We start from the raw sequence: 14,534 nt of genomic DNA, 5'->3' as shown, positions 1-14,534 counted from the left end.
GTCTCTCTCAAGAACAAGTTTATCTATAGATAGTTTGATTTTATCTTTCCCCCACAGAAAAAGCCTAAAAGCTTTATTCATTCTTTTGAGATCGGAGGATTTTATGAACAAAGGCATGTTCTGCATTATATATAGAAATTTAGGGAGAATAGTCATTTTAACTAGGTTTATTTTGCCTGCTAGTGTAAGCGGGAAATTAATCCATCTTGATAAGTCATTTTCCGCTTTGTTAATCAATCCTACAAAGTTTTCCTCGTACCATTTTTCTGGAAATCTATTAACATTAATCCCTAAGTACCTCAAGCTTTCCACTTCCTTAAAAAGGCATTCACCTTTGTAGTTACCTGATTTTTGAACCCATAGTATTTCAGATTTTTGTAAGTTTACCTTATAACCTGAGAAAGTACTGAAACTATCAAGAATTTTCATAAGTTTTGGAATATTTTCATCTGCTTTACTGATAAACACCAGTAAGTCATCCGCATAGAGGGATATTCTAAGCTCTTTGGAGCCTACTTTAATACCGTGCATGTTGTTCCTCAGCACTGATGCCAAAGGTTCTATACATAGATTAAACAGCAGTGGAGATAGCGGACATCCTTGCCTCGTCCCTCTGTTCAGTTGAAAACTTTCAGAGAGTAAGCCATTTACCACCAGTGCTGAGAATGGGTTATCGTATAATTTGTAAATAAATTTAAGAAAATTACCTATTAGGCCAAAACGAGCTAGAGAACTAAAAAGGTGCTGCCATTCCATCGCGTCAAAAGCTTTTTCGGCATCTATGGCAATCACTGCCTTATCATCGCCTAAAAAAGTGTTGTCTTTAGCTTGAGCATTATAATAATCCACTGTTAGGAGAAGTTTCCTTAAGTTGGTGAAAGAGGACCTGCCTTTCATAACATAGTGACCAAACTGGAAGTGGTTTATTAGTTATATCACTAAAGATCACTCGCTAATTATATCACAAAGATAGTTATTGTATAAGAAAGTTAAGCACATAGATAAAATTCAATTAAGGAGCTTCAACATGTTACTATGATTACAGTATATCATACCTATAAAAAGCAAGTGAGATCAAAATCTCTAAGCCCATTGGGGTGCATAGTGTCTAACTTGTGGATCCACCACATTTATTTTTGCTTAAGAAGTTTTTCTCTGTCCCCCCCATTTCTAGGTATTTTAACCTGTTCGATGACTTGCAACCTCAGTTGGCTAATTCCATGTCCTTGCTCTAAGAAATGCTTGGACAATGGGGCTTCTAGGTTTTTCCTTCTTATGTTGGAGCAATGTTGACACAATCGCTCCCTAACCTTTTGGGTGGTCTCTCCTAGATAGAAAAGGGAACACTGACATTTTATCAGATATACATTGAAAGAACTATAACAAGTGAAATATCCATTAAAATTTGTTCATTTTATGATATAGAACTACAGCTCATACACCCCAAGCAGGGGAAACTGCTATTCCTTTTACTCCCTATAAGTGTTTGATAGATATTTTTTGCTCAACCTATATCTGATTTCACCAAATGGTCACAAATGATTTTGACCCTCCTGAATGCCATTAGTGGTGGTTCCCTGAACAACTTAATCTGGGGATTACATTCTCTAAGCACATGCCAATTTTTCCTTATTGCTTTTGTGATGGCATTACTATGGGGACTATTTTGCGAGACAAAAACCAACCTACTCTCTTTATTCATTTTATCTTCCCTTGGTTTTGGGCTTTTTATCTCTTCAGGTTTTTTGTTAATGAGTTTCAATGGGTAAACTTTTTGTCAGCTCTTTGAGTCTTAAGTTCTTATCAACATCATTACTCACTATTCTCTGCACCCTAAGTAATTGGCTCTTAGGTAGTGAGTCCACCAATCTTTTGGGATGAAAACTGTCATATTTTAACAATGTATTCCTGTCTGTTTCTTTGTGATATAAATCAAATTTTAATGTATTTTTACCTTTTGACACCCTTGTGTGTAAAAAGGTAACTGGCTCTTTACTGAAAGAAAGGGTACATTGTAACCCTCTAACCGCCGAATTGAGTTCACTAACAAACTGTTCCAGGGTTCCAATGCTGCCCCACCAAATGCCAAACACATCATCGATATAGCGCCACCATATCGTTCCGTGCTGTTTAAACAAATCACTCTCATATACAATTCATTCTTCAAATTCATTCATATAAAGGTTGGCATAAGATGGGACAACATTGGAACCCATGGCAGTTCCCTTGACCTGCACAAACTGCTCATCCTGGTTGTTTAAAAGGCAAATGTAGAGTACTTCCTATATGCCAGATGTGTTAATATGTTATCTCTTTGATATCATAAAAAAATATAAATATATATATATATATATATATATATATATATATATAAATAAGTAATAACTCTACATTAATGGATAGCTTTATCTATTCATGGGATTGGATAACTATAGTTATTGTTATCCCCCATGATATGAATTATGTTGTTATTGGCCAAGCTCATTATTCTATCCTTATTCATAGGACTAGTATGTATGTTGGTCTATATACATATTCCTATATCAGTGAATTTTTTTTTACTTAAAATGGATATATGTTAACCCTATTTAATGGTATTTTTGTTATTGTCGTCATAGTAGTACAATTATTGAATTTATAAGGTTTATTTTATTTTAATTTAGATGATTGCATTAAGGTCGAGTTCACTATTTAGACCTTTGAGGTATAGGGTTACCATCTTGAAAATAAGTTCTGCTTCTTGATGGAGCAGTCTCTTTTCTATCTTCCCCCCTTCCATCTGTCCTGACCTTCCTAATACCCCAATATACACAATTATAATATCAATATGGATATTTTAAACGATTCTTATCCAGTACTGTGTACGCCTGTAAAAACTACCAACAATAGGAATGAATAGTATATAAAAAATTAAATACATTTTAAGAGAGAACAATTATATTAGTATCTATTAACTGCACTGCACAAGCATATAAGAATGGCAATTAAAGGGACACTGAACCCAATTTTTTTCTTTCGTGATTCAGATAAAGCATGCAATTTTAAGCAACTTTCTAATTAAAGCCTATTATCAAATTTTCTTCATTCTCTTGGTATGTTTATTTGAAAAGCAAAAATGTAAGTTTAGATGCCGACCCATTTTTGGTGAACAACCAGGGTTGTCCTTGCTGATTGGACAGCACCAATAAACAAGTGCTGACCATGGTTCTGAACCAAACATTTGCTTAGCTTAGATGCCCACTTTTTCAAATAAAGATAGCAAGAGAATGAAGAAAAAATGATAATAGAAGTAAATTAGAACATTGTTTAAAATTGCATGCTCTATCTGAATCATGAAAGAAAAAATTTGGGTTCAGTATCCCTTTAAGGAGTTAAGAAAACAGAAGACGTAAATGAACACAGCTATAAAAGGCAAGAAATCAATGATATCAGGTATCTTGAGAAAGGTTCCCCAGCCGAAACGCGTTGAACTTGATATATTTATTCAAAGATACAGAGCACGGAGAGGAGTAAAAAACGGATCCACAGAGGTCCCGCATTAATACTCCAAGGACCCATCTTAAGCAGCAAAAAAGCCCGTATAGCAGAACTGCTACCCCAGCAAAGAACTGGACAAAAATCCAAGAACACAGAGTCCGGACAGGAGGTAAAGACCAGATCCATAGAGGTCCCACAATGACCCGTCTCAAACAGCAAAGAAGCCTGCGTAGCAGAACTGCTACCCCAACAAAAGGATTCGCAAAAGGGAAATAAAGGTGAAGTGACCAGCATCCGGCATTGGAGATTGCTCCAGATCGCTTTCCATAGGTGAGACTGTACGCTTGAACTCCATTTGAAATACTGGAGATTCACCCCCACCACCAAATAACAACATCTTTTATAGTGCACTGTGAAGTAGAATATAAGGTACTATTTGGCCGTAGAGCTGAAGATTTGTATTTATTAACTACTTACAATCAACTTACATTCATAAATGTGTTAATCGTGATAATCATGACAAATTGAGAAAACTAACATGACTATGATACAAAATTTACTGCATAACAACTCAAACAGGAAAAGAAAACAATCTAAGTAACACCATTGCAGCTTGCTTCTTTTATTGGTACAGTTAGAGACTTTATCTTCTTAATATCTGAAAGTTTGTGATTAATATTCGTTGGATTTAGACTTTATTACCATTAAATTCTCTGATTTAAACAAGTATCACGCATCTCTAATGTTATCTAACTCGATAACAACACCTGAAAACCATTTGTTTAAGTGCAGATTACTTTTTGCTCCAGATTTTGTATTCACAATATGATCTAAACAAATCTGAAGAATCTTAATGTTATAGCTGCTAGAAATTTATATATGTTGTAGACAACTTTATACGAAGTGTTCCTCCTATTTTGTATCACAACTATAATACGACTTTTACTGTCATCATATATAAGTGAATAAGGATTGCTATTTTTATTATTTTTATTTACGAACATCTGATACATATTGACACTGGTGTCTAGATAAAAGCTTTTACTACATTTTTAAGTATTGTTTTTTAGATTATCTACCCATATGGGATTTTAATATAATCACCATTAAACATATTTGTTTTATACTTACGAATATTGGTCATATTTCCTCTCAGTAACAGGAGTACATAGTACACTAAATGTAAATGTAATTATTTTCTCCCCTATGTGAATCAAACGTACAACTCCTAACACTGTCATATTAATAAACACTGGGGGTGTTTTGGTAATGAATAGTTGTATAAACTGGTCAGTATGAGGGCAGATTTGTATATTCCTGTGTCGTATTTGGATTCTATCACATTTATATGAGAGAAACTGAAGTGCACATATATAGAGGCACAAAGGACATCAGGAGAGCACTTCCAATCCGAGGCTTCTATAACTAGGATTTAGAAAGTATTATTACAATAACATCTCTTTTGATGCTTCTATTTAGAGAGTTTGTCCTCTTTAGGATAATTGTAAAAAAGTTTGTACACTGTGTAAATAAAGTTTATTTGTGTGTAAATATTTGGTGTTTTGTGATACCTGATTTAAATAAAAACCTTTTTCCACTTTCTAAACATGTGAAAGTTATCTTCCCTTGTGAATCCTTTCATGTTTTCTCAGATTACTCATTTGTGTAAAGCTATTTTCACACTCTGTAAATGCAAAAAGCTTTTCCCCTGTGTGAATCATTTCATGTTTTCTCAGATTACCCTTATCTGTAAAACTTTTTCCACACTCTGTACATGTAAAAGGCTTTTCCCCTGTGTGAATCCTTTCATGCCTTTTCAGATCACTCTTTTCTGTAAAACATTTTCCACACTCTGTACATATGAAAGGCTTTTCCCCTGTGTGAAATCTTTCATGTTTTCTCAGATTACCCTTATCTGTAAAACTTTTTCCACACTCTGTACATGTGAAAAGCTTTTCTCCTGTGTGAATCCTTTCATGATATGTCAGACTACTTATTTGTGTAAAACTTATTCCACACTCTGTACATGTAAAAGGCTTTTCCCCTGTGTGAATCCTTTCATGCCTTTTCAGATTACCCTTATCTGTAAAACATTTTCCACACTCTGTACATATGAAAGGCTTTTCCCCTGTGTGAAATATTTCATGTTTTCTCAGATTACCCTTATCTGTAAAACTTTTTCCACACTCTGTACATGTGAAAAGCTTTTCTCCTGTGTGAATTCTTTCATGATTTGTCAGACTACTTATTTGTGTAAAACTTATTCCACACTCTGTACATGTAAAAGGCTTTTCCCCTGTGTGAATCCTTTCATGCCGTTTCAGATCACTCTTTTCTGTAAAACATTTTCCACACTCTGTACATGTGAAAGGCTTTTCCCCTGTGTGAAATCTTTCATGTTTTCTCAGACTACTCTTTTCTGTAAAACTTTTTCCACACTCTGTACATGTGAAAGGCTTTTCTCCTGTGAAAATCCTTTCATGATTTGTCAGACTACTCTTTTCTGTAAAACTTTTTCCACACTCTGTACATGTGAAAGGCTTTTCTCCTGTGTGACTCCTTTCATGCTTTTTGAGATTTCTCTTTTCTGTAAAACTTTTTCCACACTCTGTACATGTGAAAGGCTTTTCTCCTGTGTGACTCTGTTCATGCTTTTTCAGATTACACATGTGTGTAAAACTTTTTCCACACTCTGCACATGTGAAAGGCTTTTCTCCTGTGTGAATCCTTTCATGTTTTCTCAGAGTACTCTTTTCTGTAAAACGTTTTCCACACTCTGTACATGTGAATGGCTTTTCTCCTGTGTGAATCCTTTCATGCTTTTTCAGATCACTCTTTTGTGTAAAACTTTTTCCACACTCTGTACAGCTAAATGATATCTCCCCCATGTGGGTCCTTTCATGAGCTAGACGTTTTGTCATTTGTATAAAACATTTGACACCCTCAGTACATGTGTTTGGCTTCTCACCTGTGTGAATGTTGTGGTGTTCTAGGAGATGAGACTTATATCTAAAGCTTTTCTCACATTCTGTACATTTGAAATGTTTCTCCTTTGTATGAATCATTTGGCTAGACTGTAGACTTTTCTCTTCTTTAAAATGTTTTAAAAACTCAGTAAATGTTTGTGGCTTATCCTCAGGGATAATAATTTCACTAGATAAGGCATAATTCTTGTCCTCTTGTTTGATGACTAAATTACTCTCTGTACATAATGATTGCTGACCAGTTCCTGCCAATTCACCATCTTCTTTAAATATCTGCTGTGATTTCCCCAATTTTTGTGAATAATCATTAGTGTCTAAAAATGTTGGAGTCTGTGGCATCATTCTGATGCTTGCTGTACTGAAGGGTTGATATGAACTATTCATGTGTTTGTCTACATAAAAAGAAATTAAAGAAAGAAAAATAACAATATGTATTCTTTATAATATATTCCATTTAAATACAAAATCATATTATTAGTTTATACACAAAACAAATGTCTTCCATTTTTTGTTTATTTATAAATTTATTTACCTATAAATCATAAATTAAAAAATGATGACAAAGAATGTTGCATAATGTTCTCAGCCAGGGAACAAGTACACCTGTATTCCGCGCAAGAGAGGTAGCATCCAACATCCTCATTGAACATTGCACAAGCAAGCGCACATACAGTAATGCACGGCTCATGCTCAACCAGTTGGATGAGAACATGATTTCTTAATCATCACAGATTAATAATCAGATTGAGATGTTTTGAGAGGGTAAGAAGCAGTGATTTTACAATACTTTTAAGCTTCAGCTGTGGTTGTTTAATTTATATAAACAGCCAAAAACTTTATTAGTTTAATAATATTTACTGCAAAATTACGCACACAAATCAGGGGCGGTTCTGGGTTGGTGTAAGGAATCTATATACTTTTCCCTTTAGGACCACGCTGTCACACTACTGTGTGTTAATACAACCCACTCTCCCTACTTAACTGCTACCTTGATGTTTAACAGGTGCTTTGTTATTTTGTTCAAGCAAGGAAAACAGCCATAGAAATTCTCAGAACGAGTTTTCTATATTTTGTTCTACCTGGATTTATTGGTTACCTCTCAGGAATTAAGAACTTTGTATTTTGCTGTTCAGCACTTTTTACATTCCTGGTTGCAGAGTAATTGACGTAATTCAGGTTTCCCTCTAACGGAGTTTCATTTCCATATAGGAATCCTGTTTCCAATTTATTGACCTATCCTCTAGGACTTACCATACTCCTATGTAGTTGTCGATTACAGCTAAACATTTCTACAGAGATAAATCTTTGAGATTACAACTACCACTCTGTGTTATCGTAACTATGACACACCCACTGGCTCGTCATCATCCTCTCAGCTAACTCCGGGTAAACCACCTACATCACCAGTATCGAGGATTCCTGGTCAGCTGCAGCATTACTGATTCCTCTGAGTTCCATAACAGAAGTTCTATACTATACTCTGCTACCTATTATTCAGTTTCTCAAGTACTTCTCTTGCTGTATCATATATTATCAAGTAGTTGATACATGTTAATACTTGATCCAATTATTACGTATTAATTTCACTTAAAGCAGCCAAAAATCTTTTGGATATATCTGATCTATTGCCATGTGATACATTAACCAACTTGTCTGCAGTTGCAATCCATAGATGTTCAGGATTTCAGAGATTCCAAGGTCTATTCTTACATAATAACAAAGCCATAACATGGATCCAGCAGACCTCCCCCAAATAGTTTACAATCTGTCTCAACGTGTGGATCAGGGCCTAAGGGATCTACTGTACAAGTGGAAAATGACACTCTCAGGAAGGTCATCAGTGAATCACTTTCCAGTAAGCCTGTATTATCTGATAACAAACCAGAACCACAACTATCCCCTCCAGATCTGTTTTATTGTGACAGAAAGGCATTTTGCCAGTTTAAAAATGCTTGTTTGCTGACATTCAACCTTAAACCAAAGACTTATCCCAATGACAGGATTAAGGTTTTAACATTAATTTCTTTTTTAAGAGAAGAACCCAAGGTCTGGGCTGCCTCATACTATGAATCCGATAATCTGATATTACCTTCATTGGATGACTTTTTGTCTGTAATGGATGAATTGTATCTCGACACCAATTTGCAAATTATTGCAGAAAGCAAAAATGAGAGCACTGAAGCAAGGGAACAGACCAGTTGAAATGCATATAATAGAGTTTAAACAGTATGCAACTGACTCCCAATGGAATACTGTGGCATTGAGAAATCAGTATAGGCTAGTAGTCTGACTTGGTAAAGGACAAATTAGCTAGGACTGAATTACCAGACCCTCTAGAGGCATTAATCAAGCTTACTATGCAGATTAATAGAAGACTCTGAGAAAAAAAGTGAACATCTGCATAGAGACTCAGGATATAAAAGAAATGTAAATCCTATACCACATGTCCAGCAACCAAGCCAAATCTATTCAGTAAACAGCTCAGAACCTATGTAAATTGGAATGCTAAGGGGACGTTTAACTGCAGAAGAAAGGTACAGGAGGAAAACCAAAGCTTTGAGCATGTATTGTGCTAACCCAGCACATACAGTTAAGGACTGTCCTATACTGGACAAGAATAAGAAAAGTAAGTGCAATGCCTCTTTAACCTCATTAATTGTACATGACAAACCAGTTTGATCGAATGATGACAGAAGCCATCCTTGACACAGCAGCCTTTGGAAATTATATTGACAACACTTTAATTGATAAGAATAAAATACCACTCATAAAAAAAGAAAACACCTGTGTCAATCCGTGTAGTCGATGGTTCAGAAATCTCCACTGGTCCTATTACACTGTACCTATTTTAACTACTATACACAATTTCCACCATGCATATATAGTTTTCAAAGTCATTCCTTCCCCATTATTCCCTTTAGTGCTAGGTCTTCAATGGTTACGCATTCATGAACCCACACTTGATTGGAAAACTCTCCAAATAACCTTACAATCTTCATTACTGTCAACAAACCTGTTATACACACTCTCCTATTATGCAAATATCAAAAGTATCTGAAGATCAACTTAACATTCCTAAGGTATATTCAGAATTCGCTGAAGTATTTAGCAAACGTGAGGCAGAAAATCTCCCTCCACATAGATCTTACAATTGTCCAATTGAATTGAAGCCAGGAACTACACCTCCATATGGACATCTATACCCTTTAAGTCAGCAGAACTTAATCATCTAAAGACTTATTTGGAAGACAACTTGAAAAAGGGGTTTATATGACCATCTGTATCACCAGCCGCTGCTGGTATGTTCTTCTTTAGGAATAAAGATTAGTCACTTCGACCTATAGTTGATTACAGGGATCTCAACAAAATCACAATCAAAAATAGATATCCTCTCCATTGATTCCTGAATTGATTGAACGACTACATCAAGCTAAGTGGTTCACAAAATTGGATCTCAGGGGAGCCTATAATTTAGTCCGCATAAGGGAGGGTGATGAGTGGTTGGTCGCATTTAGAACCAGATATGGGTTATACGAGTACCTGGTGATGCCCTTCAGCTTATGCAATGCCCCAGCCACCTTTCAGCACTTTATTAATGATGTCTTCAGGGAATTGCTGGACATATGTGTAGTAGTTTACTTCGATGATATCTTAATCTATTCTCAGTCTATTGACGCACATATCAAACATGTTAGGTGGGTGCTATCAAGACTTCAAGTGCACTGATTATATGCCAAAGCTGAAAAGTGTGTTTTTCACACTCAGGATATATCCTTACTTGGTTATACCATTACGGTCCCAAAGGAATTCAGATGCAGGAGAATAAGGTAGATGCCATGAAGCAATGGCCTCAGCCTACCACCAGGAAAGAACTACAACAGTTCCTGGGTTTCAGCAACTATTATAGGAAATTTATAAAAGGGTTTTCCAAAATCGCTAAACCCCTCACCCAACTAACGAGTTCTACCACTCCATTCCATTGGAATAACGAGGCTGCACACTCTTTTGAATATCTAAAAGAATATTTCACTTCAGCACCCATTCTTCGCTTCCCTGACCCTTACATTACAGTTTATATTAGAAGTCGATTCCTCTGACTATGCTCTGGGAGCTGTCCTCTCACAAAGGAAGAATCTTCACAAACCTCTACATCCTGTGGCTTATTAAAGGGACATTATACACTCATTTTTTCTTTGCATAAATGTTTTGTAGATGATCTATTTATATAGCCCATAAAGTTTTTTTAAAAAAATAAATGTATAGTTTTGCTTATTTTTAAATAACATTGCTCTGATTTTCAGACTCCTAACCAAGCCCAAAAGTTTTATGTGAATACTGTCAGCTACCTTCTCCAGCTTGCTCCTGTTTGTGTAAAGGGTCTTTTCATATGCAAAAGAAGGGGGAGGGGGGGAGCATCTTATTTCCCACTTGCAGTGGGTTTTCCAGCTACCTTTTCAACAGAGCCAAACTGACAGCTTCTAAGTAAATTTTTAAACAGTTTTATACTGGATTTTTATATCAGTATCTGTGCATCTTATTCTTTATAGTAGTGTCTATTACATGCAGTTATATGAAAATGAGTGTATACTGCCCCTTTAATCCAAGGTTATGTCACCTCCAGAGATGAACTACCCCATAGGGGAAAAGGAAGTTTTGGTAATAAAAAGATCCTTTGAACATTGGAGACATTTGCTTGAAGGCACTGAACTCCCGATTATAATTTATACTGATCACAGGAACCTTGAATATACACGAACCTCGAATATCCCCAGAAAAATAAAACTCTATCAGGTAGACAAGTAAGGTAGAGTCTGTATTTCAGTAGATTCAACTACCAAATCATTTACAGACCAGGATCAAAAAATGGGAAGGCTAACGCTCTATTTCGAAAAGAACAAAGACCATTATCATCTCCATCACCTGCCTCCATCATTCCTCAAAAGAATTTCTGAGGATTGTTAGCAGTATTCTCCTCATAACTTTAATCTGCCTTAAGTACAGATAAGGATCTGCCAATCAAAGACCTCAAAAAGGTCAAAACTCTACATATCTGAAGAACTTAGATCTATAGTACTCAAACAGCATCATGACTCTCCCCTCTCTGGACACCCTGGAATCAGGAGAACTAAAGATCTTTCAGATAGACTTTATTGGTGGCCTAATATGTCTAACAATGTCAGAGAATATATTCAAAATTGTACAACTTGCACAACATCAAAACCAGAGAACAAATCTCCTTACAGTCTACTGATGCCCATACAGATAACAGACTAACCTTGGAATCACTTGGGATCGGACTTTATCGTTGATCTACTGCTCAGTTCAAGAAATAATACGATCCTTGTGGTCATCGATTTACTTACTAAGATGGCTCATTTCATCCCATAAACTCCCTTCATCAGCACAAAAAGCACAACTTTTCCTAGATCATGTAGTCAAATACCATGGTATTCCCTCCATATTGACTACTGACAGAGGTAATCAGTTCACTTCTCATTTTTGGAAACATCTGTGTCAGGTTTTACAGTTAGATCATCGATTCAGCACTTCTTACCACCCACAAACTAATGGACAATCAGAACGCCTGAACCAGTGGTTGGAACAGTATCTGAGGTGCTATTGTTCCTATCATCAAAATGAGTGGATGAACCATCTATCCATGGCAGAATTTGCCTATAACAATATACGTTAAACTCATCATCTACAATGACTCCGTATTTTGCGAACTAAGCATATCACCCTAGGATGTCTTTACTAAGTGCTGATGGATCACCTTGTCCATGTATAGATGATCTGACACATAAAATTACAGAAAACTTCCAAATGTTATGAAAGAATATCCAAAACGCACAAGGCAGCCAAAAGAGATATTACGATCTCAGAAGAAGAACCCCCCCCCCCCCTCAATACACTGTAGGTGATTTGGTTTGGCTTTCCACCAAGAACCTCAAAATACAGGTACAGAGTAAAAAACTTGCAAGTTTATTCATCGGTCCGTATCCTATTTCTAAGTTAATCAACCCAAATGCTGTCAGCCTTGACTTACCAACTTCCCTCAAGATACATTCCACATTCCATGTGTCTTTGTTGAAACCAGAAAGGAAAAGTACAGAACACTATATTACCACCTGCACCGATACTCTTGGACACTGAGGAGTTTGTGATTCAAGATCTATTGGACTTTAGATTTTTGGACGGTGAACTACAATATTAAGACCGCTGGAAGGGGTACTCTCCAGATGATGATACGTGAGAACCCCATACTCATGTAAATGCTCCAAGGCTTGAGTCACGGTTCCACAGGAGGTATGCGTGTCGTCCTAGACTTCAAGCCTTGGGACGGCTTGTTTGAGGTGGGGGTCATGTAAGGAATCTATATACTTTTCCCGTTAGGACCACTCTGTCACACTACTGTGTGTTAATCCAACCCACTCTCCCTACTTAACTGCTACCTTGATGTTTAACAGGTGCTTTGTTATTTTGCTCAAGCAAGGAACACAGCCATCTAAATTCTCAGCCCGAGTTTTCTATATTTTGTTCTACCTGGATTTATTAGTTACCTCTCAGGAATTAAGAACTTTAGATTTCGCTGTTCAGCACTTTTTACATTCCTGGTTGCAGAGTAATCAACGTCATTCAGGTTTCCCTCTAACAGAGTTTCATTTCCATATAGGAATCCTGTATCCAATTTATTGAACTATCATCTACAACTTACCATACTCCTATGTAGTTGTCGATGACAGCTAAAAATTTCTACAGAGATAAATCTTCGAGATTATAACTACCACTCCGTGTTATAATAACTCTGACACACCCACTGGCTCATCCTCTTCCTCTCAGCTGACTCCGGGTAAACCACCTACATCACCAGTATCGAGGATTCCTGCTCAGCCACAGCATTACTGATAGCCATAGTGTAAACAGCATTCAAGCAGTGTTGCCTCCTCTGAGTTCCATAACGGAAGTTCTATGCTAGACTCTGCTACCTATTATTCAGTTTCTCAAGTACTTCTCTTGCCGTATCATATATTATCAAGTAGTTGATACATGTTACAACTTGATCCAATTATTACGTATTAATTTCACTTAAGGCAGCCAAAGATCTTTTGGATATATCTGATCTATTGCCAAGTGATACATTTACCAACTTTTGTCTGCAGTTGCGATCCACAGATGTTCAGGATTTCAGAGATTCCAAGGTCTACTCTTACAGGTGGTTAACACACACTGGAAATAAGGTAGTCATTCAAGTGTAGTTATGGGTGTTCCATGAGTGATGTCAGGGCAGGGGAAGGTGGAGTTGCCGGTGTTCTGAGTACAGAAGTCTGGGGGCGAGGTTAGGCAGTTGTTAGACATGATCTATCTAAAAGGACAGAGGGGGAGTAGTATTTTTTACCCTGATTCTCATCCAAATGGGAGTTGCTCCTTCTTTATAACCATCACTGACACAAATGTACTTAAAAGATCCAGATATAAATATAATAGTTTATATTTGTTTAATGAATGATTTACTCTATTTTCCCAGTAAGTAAAGTCTGCATAATATCTATTTTACTCACCTAACACATAGGAGTTCATGCTGATAACAGGCTCCAATGTCTGTGTTCAGGAAGAAGGTTCCCTTTTTCACTCCAGTTACATCAATACCCAATATTATTATTATTGGTTATTTGTAGAGTGCCAACAGATTGCGCAGCGCTAATATCTCTCAGTGCTCTGGCCGTGTCTGTAAGAAGTATATTAAATGGTTTAAAGGGATAAAAATAAATAATGGTTCTGATTAACTGTACGTATGTTATAATTAAAGGCACACATAAAAATTCATGTGATACAGATCAGCTGATTAGGTTACTACATATGTGGTATTGATTCACCACAAGCATTTAGTACAGTTAACACTATGTGTGTTATAATTGCCCCTTAAAGGGACATTAAAGTCCAAAATAATCATTCATGATTCAGATAGGACATGTCATTTTAAATAACTTTCTAATTTACTTTTATCATCAAATTTGCTTTGTTCTCTTGGTATTCTTAATTGAATGCTAATTCTTGGAGGCTCCTTTGCTAATT

The 14,534-nt window shown here is 36.3% G+C and overlaps 1 protein-coding gene across 1 annotated transcript in view; it reads right to left on the bottom strand.

The window, feature by feature from the left end:
- The window catches only part of LOC128660000 (zinc finger protein 850-like), a 145,951-nt gene extending 139,119 nt beyond the window's left edge, over positions 1-6,832 (bottom strand). Inside the window, exon 1 of the mRNA XM_053713591.1 lies at positions 5,177-6,832. Coding sequence (XP_053569566.1) covers positions 5,177-6,803 — 1,627 coding nt within the window. The 5' untranslated portion in view covers positions 6,804-6,832. The remainder of the gene's footprint in view (positions 1-5,176) is intronic.
- Positions 6,833-14,534: the final 7,702 nt, after the last annotated feature.

The sequence above is a fragment of the Bombina bombina genome, chromosome 5, assembly GCF_027579735.1.
Source record: "Bombina bombina isolate aBomBom1 chromosome 5, aBomBom1.pri, whole genome shotgun sequence".
NCBI lineage: Eukaryota > Metazoa > Chordata > Amphibia > Anura > Bombinatoridae > Bombina > Bombina bombina.
The sequence above is the reverse complement of the archived record's forward strand: the minus strand, read 5'-3'. Positions and strand labels throughout refer to the sequence as shown.